Below are 17326 nucleotides of genomic sequence, written 5' to 3'. Positions count from 1 at the left end.
ATGTGTCATGAAAACATTTCCTACAACTGGGCTCAGTATATGAACAGTTCGGGAGCACCGTTTTTTATAATGGGATTAGTGACCACATGATCAGACCGAGGCTCTCGAAACTCATTCGTGAGAGCGTCGGGCTCAGTTCACGTGTTCCAAGGGATGGAGTGTAACAATTCGACGGGATCAACATTGTTTATGTGGAAGTAAATGGCTCTTTGGAGAAATATACTTGGAAACACGAAACTGTTAAAAACTATTGAAGTGTAGACTATTTTTACGTTCTTGAGCGAAGCGTTTTGCCGCTCTCGGTTTGCGCGCTCTCAGGTGGCGTTGTGTTATCATCGGTTGACAAAGTCACGAGTGGTTTTGCAAGACATAGGTTCTGCTATTTCTTTGTAACAATTCTTTGGACATAACCTGACTGGAAGCTATAGACTTCTCCATGCCCTGGTCGGGTTCCTTTGCTCAGCATAGGGACTCGCGGCTGGCTATAGGCAATCATTATGGCGGAGTCCTGTGTTTCAGAGGATCACACAGACACTGAGCTTTGTGCTCTTTCTCATGTTGTTGATGGTGCTGCTGAGGAAGCTTTTGGTTTTGGGGATGATCTTGAGCTGAATCAGTTTGATGGTCTGCCATATTCTTCCCGTTATTACAAACTTTTGAAAGAGAGAAAGTCCCTGTCTGTTTGGAAAGTACGATGCGAATTCCTGGACCTGTTGATGAATAACCAAATTGTAATAGTTTCAGGCACAACAAAAACTGGAAAAAGTTCGCAGGTGAGTGCATGATTTCTGCATCAGTATTTTCAGGCATGTTTTATGATGAGACAGAATTTGCCTTTAGTGGTACTTTGTGTGCAAAATTTGAACATTTTCCAAAAGGCAGAAGCACAAAAGTATAGCCTATAGGCTGCAACTGATGACCGCGGATCTAAAATATTATTGATGAAGTAGACTATTCGTTTACAGTGGGATTATTTGCACTTGCTTGAAGCTCTAAGGCAAACCATATTTACCATGATGCGTGAATCTGTATAAATTAACACGACTTCCTACCATAGAAGTTTCTTAAACAAAGTAGTTCAGACTGTAGGCTTGGCCTGTCTATATATAGCCAGAGGGACTCCATATTACATTACAGCAAGCAGAATGACCTCGCAGACCTTTGTGGAGTTGACCTGGTTAACATGAGAGGGAGTCAGTAGCTTTGTGAAAATAGTCAGTAGTCTTTGTGAAGGAACAAGAACACTAATCATATTGACTGCCTGTGTTACCTAATGCCTTTATTTATCCTGACAGTTTAATCCCATCAACCCTGTCTGTTTGTGGTGGCAATCACTTTCAAATCCCTTTACACAGAAATGTAACTTTCTTTGAAGGTTTAGGCTTACGTGTCTGACTATGTCATGACTGCACAGGTTTTATGTGAAGTATTTAATGTTAGGTTTGGAATCTACCTTTTTGTTGTCAATGCCTAAATATTTGTATCTATAAATAGTGAATGACGTCCCTGTGAGTGAATATTGAACACTTTTATTGTCATATATCCTCTCACTTTAAGAATAGAATGTAATTTAGTTGATCACACACACACAGCAGCTATGAGGCAGACAGGCTGACAGAAGGGTTCCATCCCCCAGCCTAGTTTTGTCCTAGATAAACTCAGTCTTTAGTGCATTCAATAGGCTTGGTGCAGCAGATGCAGGCGCTAGCCTGTGTGTGTGTCCTGTCTGCCTGTGCTTTCAGAGCAGGCCTAATGCAGCCGGCGCTCATACAAAAGGTCCAGCTGTTGGCCTGAGTTAGAGGGGTCTGGGGGGGGGCCTCCCGCTGCTAAGCCCTCATCCATTGGAGCTGTCACTTTGCTGCCCAAGCAGTTTCCATTAGGGGCATAGACTGTGATGTGCCTCCATTAGGCAAGGGGTTGACCTCCCCAAGTGGGCGTATCTCTGTGTGGGCTCTGAAATCTGGTCAGTGTTTCTGTTGCCAAAAGTAGTAGATTGGTCAAGTTGAATATTTGTTCAGAAACAAATGCAATTAATGGCAGATAATGGTGCACTATTATGTCACAAAATAGTATATATATATTTTAGTCATGTCACAAATCATAACATATCCTATTGCCAATAATGATGTTGCCACAAGACACTGTTAGTGAATGGTTGTTATGGTCATAGTGAAATAATACCCCAGGGTGTCTCCTAATCGTATCTATCTTATCTCATCTCATCTAATCCCTGCAGGGTGATCATGTACACTGTGGTGTGGTTGTCTTTACTATGTAATATGCTGATTGAAACTGAAATGCCATGTAGGCTATACGGAAACTGAGAATGGCCTGTATCTTAGGGCTGCTCGATCATGGCAAAAATCATGATTACAGTAAATTTGGTCAATATTGAGATCATGATTATTTAACACAATTATGCCATGATAATGGAGACACCATCCATTTTCGAAACATTCCAAAAATTAATTACATCAATAAATTACAACATTTACCCGTTAGCAAAAGTTGGATTTATTACTATGACAAAACAAATACACTGTTGCAAAGCAGAATATGGCAAAACAATTGTTGTTTTATAATAAAGGCTGTTTTCATAATCATTGGGAGTCATAAATATAATTGAAATATGCTTCTGATTAATTGCACAGCCCTACTGCATCTTCAGCAGCACGGTCCTAATGCAGCCGTTTTGTGTTGTCTGTGGCCCACCTGCAGATCCCCCAGTGGTGTGCAGAGTTCTGTCTGTCTGCGCAGTTCCAGCATGGCATGGTGGTGTGCACGCAGATCCACCGGCAGCAGGCTGTGGAGCTGGCCCTGCGCGTGGCCGACGAGATGGACGTGAACATTGGCCACGAGGTGGGCTACAGCATCCCTCTGGAGACCTGCTGCTCCAGTGACACTGTGCTCAGGTGAGGGGAAATGCTTGCTGTTAGAGTGGACATACTGTATGCTTCTGAAACAAGAAAATTCACACACACACACACCTTTTTCCTGTGATAATTTCAGAACATGCTAGAACAGCTAGACCAAATTTTATTTGATCCAGATTTTGCCAGTATCTTTATATATTTTATTACACTAAAATAGATAGATAGATAGATAGATAGATAGATACATACATACATACATACATACATACATACATACATACATACATACATACATACTTTATTAATCCCGAGGCAGTAGCCCCGGGTTATATAACCATAACACAACAAACACACATACACACATATCTTACATACATACAAATCACTCAAAGAAATGTAAACATTTAAAGAGCATGTGAAAACATTACAAAGGTCTGGTAGACTGACCATAATAAGATGTTATGGTAGAGTGTGTGCAATGGTGGTAGTGCAAAGTGAACAGTGCAGGGATTGAACAGTGCAATAACTTTGCTTATTATTAAATATTAACTATGACTATGAAAAGACAGGAATGTAAACATAATATAATTGCTTAACAAACAAAGAAAAAGAATATACTTTAAGAACAATATATAACGGGGAATAAGTTATAAGATGTAGATGTTATGACCACAGTCCAGATTGTGTAGGAGTAATATGAATGTACAGTATGGTTTGGACATGGACCTGACCTGCTGATTATCAGTGTACAGTGACCAGTTATGTGATGTGAGTGCCCCATAGAGGGTCCATTACGTCTGACTTTGAGGGGCCTTAAGCACCCTGTGGAGACCAGGGCTGATTAGAGAACTCCTCTCATGTCCAGGCTTTAGTGGGGAGAAGAACAAAGGAAAGGCGCTCATCTGGAAAAGTTAACTCTGAAGTCTTTCTGCTTCAGGGAAGACATGTACTGAGTGAGGGGGCTGATCACGCGTAGTACCTCCAGGAGAGGAAGATTAACCCACGGATGGCAAGAACCTTCATGCATTTCAATTGCGTGTCCTAAATAGTTTTGAACGGTTTGAACTAATATGTAAGCAGTTAGTTATGGTTGAAATAAATGTTGGTTATCAAGTGTTTCCCACCCATTACAGATGCATCATTAACTAGATGTACCGCAGAGCGGTACAAAATATGACCGACGCCCAGTCCAGCACATTTTTTCCTCAAAAATAAATCACGCTGAAAGGCCTATATGATTCTAACTGTCTCACTAAATTGCATTATCCACACTCAATTCTCACTGGTATCTGCTAGACAACAAGTACCAAACCATGATTAGTTCATAGATTTCACATGTAAAATTAATTTTATACAACCCCACCTCCATCTTGCCTGTTCATAATTCTGAGAAGTTCTTGAATTGTGTGCATGTACATGTTTGTTATGTGTGTGTGTGTGTGTGTGTGTGTGTGCGCGCGTGCTTGTGTGTGTGCCTGCGTATGTGCCTGTGCATGCATGCGTACATATGTCTACTTTGTGAGTATGTGTCATACGTATGATTACTGTGTATGTATGTGTGTGTGTGTGTGTGTGTGTGTGTTCTGTTCTGTTTGTGCACATGTATGCACATGAAATGGGTTAACATGACCCCAGGAGGCAAACATACGGAACAAAATGGTCATCCTAGGCCCTACAGTTCTCAAGATATTCACAGAGAACTGTCTGCCCTACCCTCCTTTCGGGGGGTCCAGTCCAGTGGGGGGGCTACAGATCAAAACGAAAAACGACGGTTCCATGCTATTCATGTGGGGTTACATGCCCACCAAGTTTTGTGTACCCTGGTCTTTCAGTGTCCCGGGAATCCTTGTTGGTGTACGTCACTAAATGTACACATAAATTATTTTATTGTAAGGCCCCCCATGAACGAAAGTACACAAAACGTGGCATGCATTCGGAGGGTGTCATAATGATCCTACACTTTTAATTTCGTGCAGTTTTGACCTAACCTGACCCTAGCCAGATGAATTTCGCTCCGCCTAGCTCCACTCATCCATCTGGAACCGATCCATTGAAGTTTTGCTTCAGAAGGCTGGGCCTAATCAAAAAATGCTTGCATATGATTGAATAAGCCACTTAATAAGCTACTTCAACCACTCACATCGAAGCCAACCCGTGACACTGATAACAGTCTCACAGTCGCTTCTACGCTTTGTCACATCTATGAAACTCCCGCCCTGCGTCCTGATTGGCTGTACCATAAAATCGGTTGCAGAAATCACTCTCAATGGAAGAGGTCCCAGATGGATGTGAGTGAAGCTAGGCGGAGCTAAGCGGAACGAAATTCATCTGGCTAGGGTCAGGTTAGTTTTTGACCTTGTCAGCCAGAGATATTGTGATGAAAACACCTAATTTTTTGCTTTTTAATTTTTAACTAGGTGGCGCTATACATGAAATAAGTGATAATGGGATGGATTGACATGCCCCCTTAAAGGAGAATTCCGGTGTGATAGTGACCTAAAGTGTGTTGAAACATGATACCGAGTGTGAACGTATGTCTCATAGCCCATCTCGGCTTGTCCCCTGCACTCCAAAATCTGGCGCTAGTTAGCCGATGCATAAAAAAAGGTGGACCTCCTAGGCCCTACGGTTCTCGAGATATTCACAGAAAACTGTCTCCAGCCACCTACAGGCCAGTTGGTGTATAGTAACATAAATTAATTTATTGTGTGGCCCCCCATGAATGAAATTCCACAAAACAGAGGGTGTCATAATAATCCTACACTTCCAATTCCGTGCAGTTTTGACTATGTTAGGTCACAGATACCTGCAATTACAACACCTCATTTTTACTTTTTTGTGTTTTAACTAGGTGGTGCTATACATGAAATGAGTGGTTATGGAATGGGTTGACATGGCCCCTTGAGATCAACATACAAAAAAATGGTCCTCCTAAACCCTATGGTTCTCGAGATATTCACAGAAAACTGTGTCTGCCCTACCCTCCTTTCGGGGGTCCAGTCCAGCGGGGGGGCTACAGATCAAAACGAAAAACGATGGTTCCATGCTATCCATGTGGGGTTACATGCCCACCAAGTTTCGTGTACCCCGGTCTTTGTGTGGGTCAGTGTCCCGGGAATCCTTGACAGAAATTTGGGCATGCGAAAAAAATAAATAAAAATAAATCTGACTACTGTAAACCTATATGACCGCCGCTTCGCTGCGCGGCGGTCATAATAACGAGATGCTGTTGCTGTTAATGTAGCACTCTGTACAAAGACATTTCTATGTTTTTTGTGCTTTGTGTATGGGACCATGTGTGTGTGTGTGATTTTACCTTTAGCAAATGTGTATAATGTGTCTAATCTGTCATAATCCCCAAGTATTTTCCATGATTCAACATAACTGTGATGTGAACTGCGCAGGCATGCATAATGGAATGAGGTTTTAGCATTGTGATGGTTTCCTTGCTCTTTCCCCAGGTACTGCACAGACGGCGTGCTGCTTCGGGACATGATGTCCGATCCCCTGCTGGAGCACTACGGCGCCATCATTCTAGACCAGGCTCACGAGCGCACCGTCAGCACTGACCTCCTGCTGGGCCTGCTCAAGGAGGTTCTGGTCCAGAGGCCGGAGCTGCGAGTGGTGGTGCTGTCTGCTCCCCCAGCCGCAGAGCGCCTGCTGGGCCACTACGGAGCCGGCGTGCCCCTGCTGACGCTGGAGACCCTGAACAGTGCTGAGGTGGTGCACAGCAGTGGGAGCCATAAGGATTACTTCTACCCAGCGCTCCGACTGGTACTGGAGATCCACCGCACCAGGGAAGAGGGAGACATCGCTGTGTTTCTAGCCTCCGCTCAGGTGTGTGCGTGTGTGTGCGTGTGTGTGTGTGTGTGTGTGTGTGTGTGTGTGTGTGTGTACACATCAGTTTTCCTCTGCTCTGTACCAGAACATACTCACCACATACATACAAGCTAAAGGGAGCTATAGCTATAGAGTTTGCAATAGCATTTACATATGGTTGCAGTGGAATGAGACGTATGTAGGCATTACATTGGCATATACATTTTTCCTGGGAAGTAAGCATTAGCTCTGACTGGCACTGTATGTTAGCAGCTCTGCCTTTGGGCCTGAGTGTTGTGTGCATGGCTCTAATTATGACAATATCAACAGAGGGACAATAACAACATTGTGCTCGTGGCACAATGCACTTCAGTCACAGGACACCAGACCAGCTCAGCCCTTTAATTGTTGCTGTGTTTGTCAGTTATGGGAACAAATCCCTTAATAGTGGTACATTCTGTATCATTGTGTTATTTATTTCACTTTTAAGACTCTTATGTGCTTCTGTGCCCTCATACAGCGGCCTGGTCCATGTTCATCAGTAAGCAGTAGCCCCCAGTAGCCCCTACTTGAGATATCCTATGTAAGCCTGGGGTTTTTCTCCTGATATAATTGAAAGCTGAACTGATCCTGGGTAATGGGGAGTTAATTGAGAGAAACTTCAGTGAGGTTTTCTCCAGTGTTTGCTGATCTCAGAAGCTGAGAGTGAGCTTACTGTATGCTGTGCGAACTGCGCAGACTTTCACTTGTCACCAGATTATGCAGAATCCAAAGACTTTAAGTGCAGTGGTACATCCCATAAAGCCCTTTTTGTATGCCCATTAAAGTATAGTCATCGGATTGTTCTTACCACCCTCAATTTGACGCGGTGCCTGTGAGGCTCATCTGTGGTGGTCTTGACCCATTACAGGAGGTGGAGTGTGCCTACGGGATCCTGTGTAAGGAGGGGGCCAGGCTGAGTGGCGGACTGGGGCAGCTGATCCCAGTGGCCCTTCACCCGGGCAGACTGGGGCTGGACCCGTGCATGGCTGAGGAGCAGCCGAACAGCCGAAGAGTCTTCCTCTCCCACAGTCAGGCCGAGGACATGTTCTGGGCTGTGGACTCGCTCAACTTTGTGATCGACACTGGAATGGAGAGGAAATATGTGAGTGAGGATGTTTTCTTGTGAGTGTGATAAAAGCTTGCAGTGTATTTTTTTTATTAGAGCGTCTCTTGAGGCACAAACCCACTTGCTGTACCGTCAGCGCTGTTTTCTCCCCTCAGCATTGCCTTCCAGGCCAGCGTAAACAACAGCCGAGTGTTTCTCTCATGGTCTGCATGCCCGTAGCTAGGCTCGACTGGCTCGGTGAGCTGACATGACTGTGATTGCTCCTCCACAGGTATACAACCCTCGTGTCCGGGCATACGCAGAGGTGATAAGACCCATCAGCAGATGTCAGGCTGATATCCGCAAGCAGCTGACCAGGCCTGCAGGTAGAATACACTTCAAAGGATTTACCCTTGTAAACTGTCAAGGGCTGCTCTGTTCAATTTGACCATATAACAAGACACTCTCCTTAAGAACTGTAACTCAAAACAGGCTTGCTTTCATAACTACTAGCCAGATTGGTTGGCTGTGCATTTGAGAAAATTCCTTCAGAGTAAGGGAGGTATAAGAAACAGAACTGAACATAATTATGTATAATAAAGGGGAGGCCCTAGCATTGTTTTTTTTGCCTCAGGTCAAGTATTGGAATTTGCTTTTGCATTGTTTTGCAAGTTCGTATAATAGATTTCCGTTCCAAAACATTTAATCACACATTTTTTAGTGTTATTCAGCTTGCCTTCAGTTTCCATTGTTCAGTACAGAAACATAAAAGTTATTGTCAGAAAGCTGGGTGGAGAATGCACTAGAGGAGGATCAACATGTTTTTCCTTTTGATATTGTTGGATATGGATTTGATTTGTTTGTTTGGCCAAACTTATGTCTCCATTTTACCATGGCTTATTCTATATTATATTGACAAGTATAATTGAATGATCAGTGTCATGAATGTTCCTCCAGGGAAGTGCTTCTGCCTGTACCCTGAGGAGACCAAGCTGCCTGCAGAGAGCGCTCCCCAGCTGCTGGAGTCCAGCATTGTGCCCACCGTTCTGTTCCTCAAGAGGATGGAGGTCGCCGGCCTAGGCCACTGTGACTTCATCAACAGACCAGGTGAGTCCTCACTGTGCGAAAGACCAGTGTGAGAGATGGGATAGGGGTGTGTGTGTGTGTGTGTGTGTGTGTGTGTGTGTGTGTCTATGCGAGCCTGTGCGTGTGTGCTTCGTGTGCATACATTTGGCTTGTTTCAAGGCCACAGATGGCCCTTGCTGTGGCCCTGTGTTGGGACTGAGTGGCTCCAGTGATCCATGCCTGAGCAGAGCTGACAGCAGCAGGCCACGGGGCTTTGTTGCGAGGCAGAGAGGCGAATGTGTGGGAAGGCTTGGATCTTATTGCCAGCACTGTTGAGAGGCAACATAAAGACTACAGGCTTGTTAGCGATTACACTGTGGCTCTGTGTTAGGCCTCACAGCACAAAGGACAGGAAGCTCCCCCACCCTTTGGCCATCAGGTTGGGCCTGGAATGTTTGTGCTGTGCCCGCATCCAAATGCACCCAGTGGAGCCCACTGTGGTGATGATGCTGAAGCGATTAAAAATGTTACTGGAAGTCTAACTGGTGTACAGGGATGTACGACCTTTGTCTGTGTTGGTTCAATAGCTATTGAAAATCATCAGTTTTCTGTTTTGTTCATCAGCAGAGCCTAGTTCAATGGGTTGATTTGGAGAGGGCATCGATTCCAGACATGGCCGGATCTAGAATAGGGCTGGGAGGGGCAATGCCCCCCCAAATATTTCTTCTGCCCCATCTAATTGGTCAATTTTAATTGACAGCTATTGAATCTGCCAATCACACTTTTCTAATTCGTCCTGTCTGAATTTCGAGGGTGCTGATTTGTTGGTTGGATAGTATAAATACCGGAGCATCAGCGTTCCCCTACCATTCCACACTGTGTGCATCACTTGCTGTTTCATACTTCAGTAGAGAGGGCTTAGCTATATTTCCATAAAGGTTATAGGCTACTAGATGTAAAATAGATTTTTGTTGCTGGTTTAAATAAAGACCTTTAACTGTAGTGTTACTGTTTGTATTATTCTCGTTTTGAATAAGGTTTGTTTTTTAGCTAATGTGCATGTTAGCTTTCTAAGGTGATCTAGCCAGTTAGTTTGTTAACATTGGTCATTCCTTAACTGTGTTATAAGCAGGGTGGGAATTTTACGGCGGCCACGTGTTTTTCTAAGCTTTTAAATAATGTTAGCCGCAAGTTGTTGTGGTAAACGGTTCGCGAGAAAAGTAACTTTAATTTATTCATGTTACATTCTGCGCCTGTCTCCCTACCCATTCATCTCAAATTTTTCCCGAACACATGACAAACCATATATCAGAAGAAACAGGAGACCTTACCGAATACAAAGGTGTAAAGCATTCCCCTGTGCAGTTAGCCATTCCAGAGTAATCCGGTTTTACATTTGCAGCAATGTCTAAATGCATGTCTCCAACTTTGGGCTTCAGGTTTCACAGTGTGTTTAAATAGTTCAATATATGATTTCATAACAGGCCAAATACAAAATAAATGTTACAAATATCGCCTAGATATCTGTAAATATTATTAAAATCAGCTGACTAAGAGTTTGTCAAAGTAGCCTTAATGTTCACAAAATGCTAAGCATGCATGTAGACTATTTGAGTTTCTTAAAGCTGTGCTTAAATTGTATTCATTGTGCCCACCGCAAATTTCTATTTGCCCCCCAATCTGAGCAGCCTAGATCCGGGCCTGATTCCAGACACATATCCCTGTTTTCTATTACTTCTAAACTATTGTTTTTTCCTCCCTTTTTGCTGGTTACATGTTAGAGGTGGACTGACTGACTATTTTAAAGTTCTCTGTCCCCACAGTGCCCTCTGTGCTTTAGTTTTGAATTTAAAAAATGGTCCCTCTTCTTATTTCTTTCAGATCCTGAAGGTCTAATGCAGGCTCTAGAGGAGTTGGATTACCTGGCTGCATTGGACAATGATGGGAACTTATCAGAGATTGGAATCATCATGTCAGAGTTTCCTTTGGACCCCCAGATGGCTAAGTCACTGCTGGCCTCCTGTGAGTTTGACTGCGTAAGTGAAGTGGTGACGATCGCAGCCATGTTAGCAGGTACAGTCTTATGAACCATTCAAAATCTACAGTTCTCGTTCAGTTATTCTAAATTTATTCTTAATCTTTTGTAAGCTATGTTACCACTTAAAATATGTTCTGTTATTGTCTAGTTTTGTATGGTTTGCCCCGTTTGAGATTCTAAATAAGGTGTGATTTTAGATTTCTGAATTGTGTAACATTATTGAGGACAAGTTTACAGAAGATTCCGTGCAGCTCATACTGTAGGTAGCCATGTTATTTTTCCTGCACAGTAGTTTGAACACCGCTCCAGACACTGGTATGATGCTAATTGTTTCTGATTCCTGTAGCACCAAGCTGCTTCTTGGAACCACCTGTCGGCATGGCAACTGAGGCAATGCAGTGCCACCTGAAATTCCAGCATCCAGAGGGCGACCATTTCACACTCATCAACATCTACAACACCTTCAAGCAGAGCCAGAGAGAACCCTGTTAGTTTGATTACATGACCACATCACGCTAAACAATAGCATTAAGACAGAAATTGCAGAAAAATATTTATTAAAGGAGAGGTCAGAACATTGGGACAATTCCAGAGTGTTCATTGTGATGGGGAACCATTACTGATTAACACTCATTAAACTCATTTACCATGACTGGATTTACTCCCATTGGAGTGGATCCAGGAGGCCTTGGAGGTTTTCACCCAGGTTTCCTCATCATGATTCCCTTTAGATAACATGTCCAGTTGCTGCATCTTTTCCAAACATGTTGCTGACAACCACTGCAGCTGGATTTCAAATGTAACTTTAGCATTTATCTCAGTCCCCAAAGCTTGCTGATAGATCCAGTAAAATTCCGTCCAAGGTCTTGTCAACAGAGGGTTTCTAGACTATATTCCCAGTGAAAGTTCAGATGGCAAGATAGTTTGGCAGCATCGATCTAGTAAGTTTCAGCAGAAGTTGTTCCCTATGGTCGAAATGTGTGGTTTAAATCACATTTCACTATGATTGTTCAGTTTCAATTATTTAGAACTGCTATCTAATGACGTCCATGTCTAATCCAATCCAGATTCTAAACCCCTCCTGGACTGTTTTCAGGGGTTAGTTTTAGCCAGTTGGTGCCAGTTGTTTTGGTGCCATGAAGTCTGTTTCCCACAGGCATGCATGTGTGGCCAATCAGAGTAAAGTGTTCTGTCAGTGTATGGTTTTGAGGACCTAGTGATAAGAAGATGGTGGCCATTTTCAAGTAAGGAACCCCATGCTCAGCAGTAGGGCAGCACATTTCAGTTCAGTTGTGAAGACTAAATTTAGATGAAAGTGAATGCAGCTCCTACTCTAATCAGACCTCTCTTTCAGACTTCAGCCCTGAGAAGTGGTGCCAGGACTACTTCCTGTGTTACGAAGCATTGAACACCGCTGGTGCCATCCGATCTGAACTGATGGACATCCTCAGAAGACTCGAGTTGCCCATCTCTGAGCCAGCTTTTGGAACAAAAACCAATACCCTCAATGTCAAGAGAGCCCTGCTGGCTGGATTCTTTATGCAGGTATGCATGCATACACTCTGACAGATTAAATGTAAATATAAAGATTATCATGTGCTAGTGTTTCTATAGTCAACAGTTATTCTTTGTTTTTAGAGATACAGCTCTGTATTCACAACCGTTTAACACAATTTACATGCATGATCCATCAGTATATTAATACTTGCTGAACTCCTATTCCTTCAGATTGCCAGAGATGTAGATGGCTCAGGGACTTACTTCATGCTCTCCAACAAGCACATAGCTCAAGTCCATCCATTGTCCAGCTATGGAGCCAAAGCACACAAACTGGGTCTGCCCGAGTGGGTGCTCTTCCATGAGTACACCCTGTCTGAGAATAACTGCATCCGCACCGTGTCTCAAATCTCCCCTGAAGCGTAAGTCAACACGTTCCGATCCCCTTCAACTCTCAACGCTCTACTCAGTTATGACATAAGGGAACGCAGGTGTGTGTGTGTCCTGTATTGAGTGGAACACTAAATAATATTCATTGGGAAAAAACAGTAGCTCACAACAAAACTGTAAACAATTCAGTATTTTTTATTTTGGATATGTAATCTGCTGTCTTGTATTACAGTGGGAATTTGGAGATTACAGTTCCCAGAACTGAAGGGATTTGTGGTTTTCCAAAATAAGGGATTTTTTTTTTTTTTAGGTGTAAAAAACAAACCCAGATTAAATTCACATTAACTAATCTGGTAAATGTATATCATTCTGAAAATATGGTTTCAGTAAAATGGGTTGAGTGATTTTGTCGTCCTTCCATAGATTCATTCAGATGGCACCCCAGTATTTCTTCTACAATCTGCCGTCAAGTGAGAGCAGAGACATACTGCAGTGCATCATGGATCATGAAGGCCCTGGCAGCTGCAAGGACAACAACCAGACCTCACAGGCCATCACCACACAAACAGACTGTCCAGAGCCACAGTCTTATGACAGATGTGTGATCCAGTAGAACTATTCATACTGCACTCAGAATCTGAAGACCAGTTGCCAAAATGAACTATGAAGCATGTCTGCACATTTGTCCTTCTGTGGAAATGTTAAATGTCTCATGTAGGACATGTTGCAGATGAAAAAACATGTATTCAGGGAAGGAATATACTGTATTGCATTTTAATATGCAATTTCTGAATGGTTTTTGGAACATACATGTACATAAATTTTGGACTTCTAGTGTACAGAAAGTTTTCTTGGAGAGGTTGAATTATTTTCAGCTATTCTGTGATTAGTATTTACACAAATGACAGATGAATAAATTATTGCACTTATCGACTACAGAAGTTGATTTGTTTAATGCATTGAGCCGCAGAAAAATGTTTCACTGGGTTTGAGGAATCTCAGACTTTCATCTCAAGTCTGAGATAAATAATTTCAAAAATAATTATATTTCAGGAAAGTGACAATATGAATTTACACAAATGATTCAATACCTGTCTAAGACTACCACTTGGCCTTAATTGGTTGACCAGGTTAGAAAAAACATAATTCAAACTCCAATGCAGTTGGACTTAATGAGGTGAAGAGAAACCATCCAATGGACTAAGAAACTTTCAGCGTCGGTCACACTTTTTTTTTTTTTTTTTAAAGGTCCAGAGGTTTGTATGAAGGTATAGTTATACAACATATGAAAAGTAGATCAAACAGTGAGGTACTCCTTGAGTTTGTCCATTATAACTCCCATTTTGTCCATGGGGACCAACATGACCGTGCGATACGGCTTCATCGGCACGTCATCAAACGACCACCTTCCACTCAGGCATGAGTCTGTCTCCTCCTGGACTGAGTACTGGAACTTTACAGATGCTTGCTGAAGAAAAGAATTTCAAAAAGTGCTTGGTAAATTTAACAAACTAAACAATTACTTTTTGCATTACTAAACAGGACAAACTGCAGAATCCAATATTCTAATTCACCACCTTATACTTCTTTAAGCTAAAATGAACTGATGTAGAAATGCATTTCATTTGTATAAAAATACATACATTTCCTTACTATTATTATTATTTTTGTTTGTTTAGTTTGTATAATTGTGATAATATTATGTTTGGCCACGATAACAGTGCACTGAACATCACATTTGTGTCAGCTCTTGCTGTGTCTAACTGCTCATACTTGTAGACTTACCTCATGGAAAAACTCCTCCTCTGCATTCACAAACATCATATCCTCCTTTGGGGCTCCTCTGTTAGGGATGGTCTTCTTCACCTCCTTGCAGGTCTTGCTGATCATCAGACAGTAATGGCATTTCCCACTGGGTTTGTTGGTCCTCTGTGCTTCTAAAATCTCATCTCTGCATTAGAAAGACAACATAATCAGATTACTTGTCAGTAAATAGATTACAAGGTAAAAATATTGTGGCTGTTAAACTTGTTAAATACATTTCAAAATGTCCTGTCCATGTATTCTGGTCTATGATGAGGTCTGTTTTGTCCATATTTTATAGTTTTGAACTATAACTGATACAGAGTTTGTTGTCTACCACAGAGAACACAGACTGAAGGCTAACCAAAATGTTTATGACAGACGATGATGAATACCAAAAAATATATAAACAAAGAGGAAGTGGATAAAGGAGCAGCAAAGCAGCCATTTTAGCTGGCCTATATTGACCATGAAAACTGACTGGGTCCACGACAACTATTTTATGGAGGTACAGACATAAGGATACTCAGATGTTTATCTTTTAAAACTGTAGGCCCAAACATCTGACTCATTTTCAGTCTAAAATACTAATCAAAATGACTGCGGTTACAAGGTTCACATTTTTGAGTGAGCTAGCCATCTTGCTAGGCTACATAGTCTGATGACTTGGCAGGAGATTAGTTTGAAACAGAATCTGGATTTGGTATCCAGCTGTCCATCTGTGGGAGGAATAATCATATCTGGGCCACAGGGTTGGATGAAGACTTTACCGGATCAGGTGATACTATTATAGCTGCCTGCTGAACATATTACATTCTCCCTGCTGAAAAGAACAATGTAAACAATAACCTTGGTCCAGCCATTAGCCCCTTAGGATCACTTTCAAAAAGCCCATCAGTACAATAAACGGGAATCAGCTCACCAGTTTTACATTTTATGATGTAGACCTAGAATGACCAAGTTAACAATAAAGGTCGCCCACCGGCAGCAGCATCTAAAAATCTAGTCAAATGCCGACAGAATGAATTTTATAAATAATTTGTAACTAGGATATTGAGGTCAGACTTATAGAGTAACTGACATTTTCTTATCATATTTTTTCAGGCACAATTATATTTTAATTTGTAACCATTTTTATGTCAATTTCAAATACAATGGATTGCATTATTGCAATGAATTTCAAATAGGAATCATCTACTCTCACATGTTGAGCCTCTCACAGACAAGTGTAAGAGCCTGAAAATGGAAGGTGTGCGGGATACTCACTGGAGCTGCTTATGGAGGGGCAGGGCGATCTGGGGGGGCACATTGATGAAGCGCTCGCTCAGCAGCAGCCCCACCGGTTTGGTCGTGTCATTCAAGGCCTTCTCAAGCTGCTCAGTGACGGTGGGGGGACAAGCCTTCTCACAATGGGCCAGAACCAGCTCCTTAATCTGCTCCACACACTCCACACCCTGCACGGCCCAGGACAAAATAAGGAAATTGCATTCTGGTTACTTGCCAGCATTCAGTCTTGATATACAACACATTGAACAAGCATCATCAGCAATAGTATAATCTAATTCAAATATGACCAAGTCCCACTTAGTGACACTTTGCACACAATAAAGCATAACAAACACAATATCCCTTACCTTTCTCTCCGTTAGATTCAGCATACTTATGAAGCCAAAAACTTCGTCTGGATCATCATCATCACTGTCTTCAGGAACATCTGCTTGCTGAGGCATATGATTACAAGTCAATCATTGCCATAAAAAAAATGCAGGTTCTTTGACAATATTATATGTAGGCATATTAATCTTACCCGAATGACGCTTCCAATGTGATTCTGCTGGATAATGATGTCAGTGAGCTCAGACATATTAACGTGGGCCTTCAAAAACAACTGTGGGTGGACATGAGTCATTAGCCTATTAAGTATGTGTTCATTTACGTATTTTTTTTTTTTTTTTTTCATTCAAGCAGCTTTGAGGTAAACGGGAGGTAAATAGAGTGACACCTTTGACAGATTACCTGTTGTAGCAACTTCTTTATCCCATTGAAGTCATTGTCTGATATTGTGTGAGCCTCAAAATCTACTACCACCTCCTGAAATGGACATCAGTTTACAGTTTCAGTAATATTAATTTAATGGAAACAGGTTACCAGCACGCATAAACAAATGTCAAATAGTATCTACACAATGACAGGTTCCTGATGCCAATGAGTCAACAACGCTTGGTGTTAACATTAAAAGTTAGGATATGTTCAGATTACATTAATTAGCCTAGGTGTCACGTTACCACTATTCCATGATGCTCGTTAGCTTGCTAACGAATGTTAGCTTCAAGTGTTATCGTGAAGACGTTAGCCTACCTCGTTGATTTCTTCCTCGGACTCATCACTATCTTCTTCTGAGTCTCCATCGTCGTCGTCAATTCTCTCATCTGAGCTGTCGCCTTCATCTTCATCAGGATTTTTCCCCACACCAATTGCTCGCCTTTTCGCTGATGAAGCCATGCTGTAGCCTGTAGTAGAGCACACCAACAACTCCACGCCGTGAAACTGGGGAAAGGTCAAAGGTTAAATGTATCCGTATGTCAGCGGTAGTGTGAATCTGTTGCGCATTGTCCACCATTTTGGCTCGAGCTGTACACTAATGAAACCAATGGAAGTACAACTATATTGAGCCTTCATGTCGACGTTTTCCTCAGAGGTCAGCTGTGAAAATGGCTGAGAATTGGAATATACCATTCGCATACAGGGGTGAGA

At 42.3% G+C, this 17326-nt stretch overlaps 2 protein-coding genes across 2 annotated transcripts; one reads left to right on the top strand and one right to left on the bottom strand.

The window, feature by feature from the left end:
- Positions 1-108: 108 nt before the first annotated feature.
- dhx32a (DEAH (Asp-Glu-Ala-His) box polypeptide 32a) lies at positions 109-13501 on the top strand. The gene is made up of 11 exons (XM_042082125.1): positions 109-773; positions 2719-2912; positions 6335-6710; positions 7603-7836; positions 8072-8165; positions 8737-8886; positions 10726-10917; positions 11229-11369; positions 12237-12427; positions 12611-12801; positions 13193-13501. Exons 1-11 carry the CDS (start codon positions 498-500, stop codon positions 13380-13382), a joined length of 2229 nt encoding a protein of 742 aa, XP_041938059.1. The 5' UTR covers positions 109-497; the 3' UTR covers positions 13383-13501.
- LOC121699750 (BRCA2 and CDKN1A interacting protein) lies at positions 12945-17221 on the bottom strand. The gene is made up of 7 exons (XM_042082128.1): positions 16931-17221; positions 16589-16663; positions 16380-16460; positions 16207-16293; positions 15839-16026; positions 14555-14720; positions 12945-14237 (listed from the first exon to the last, which is right to left on the bottom strand). The coding sequence occupies exons 1-7, from the start codon at positions 17072-17074 to the stop codon at positions 14067-14069; spliced, it is 912 nt and encodes a 303-aa protein (XP_041938062.1). The 5' UTR covers positions 17075-17221; the 3' UTR covers positions 12945-14066.
- Positions 17222-17326: the final 105 nt, after the last annotated feature.

Source organism: Alosa sapidissima, chromosome 24, assembly GCF_018492685.1.
Source record: "Alosa sapidissima isolate fAloSap1 chromosome 24, fAloSap1.pri, whole genome shotgun sequence".
NCBI lineage: Eukaryota > Metazoa > Chordata > Actinopteri > Clupeiformes > Clupeidae > Alosa > Alosa sapidissima.
Note: the sequence above shows the minus strand (reverse complement) of the source record. Positions and strands in the feature narration are given on the sequence as shown.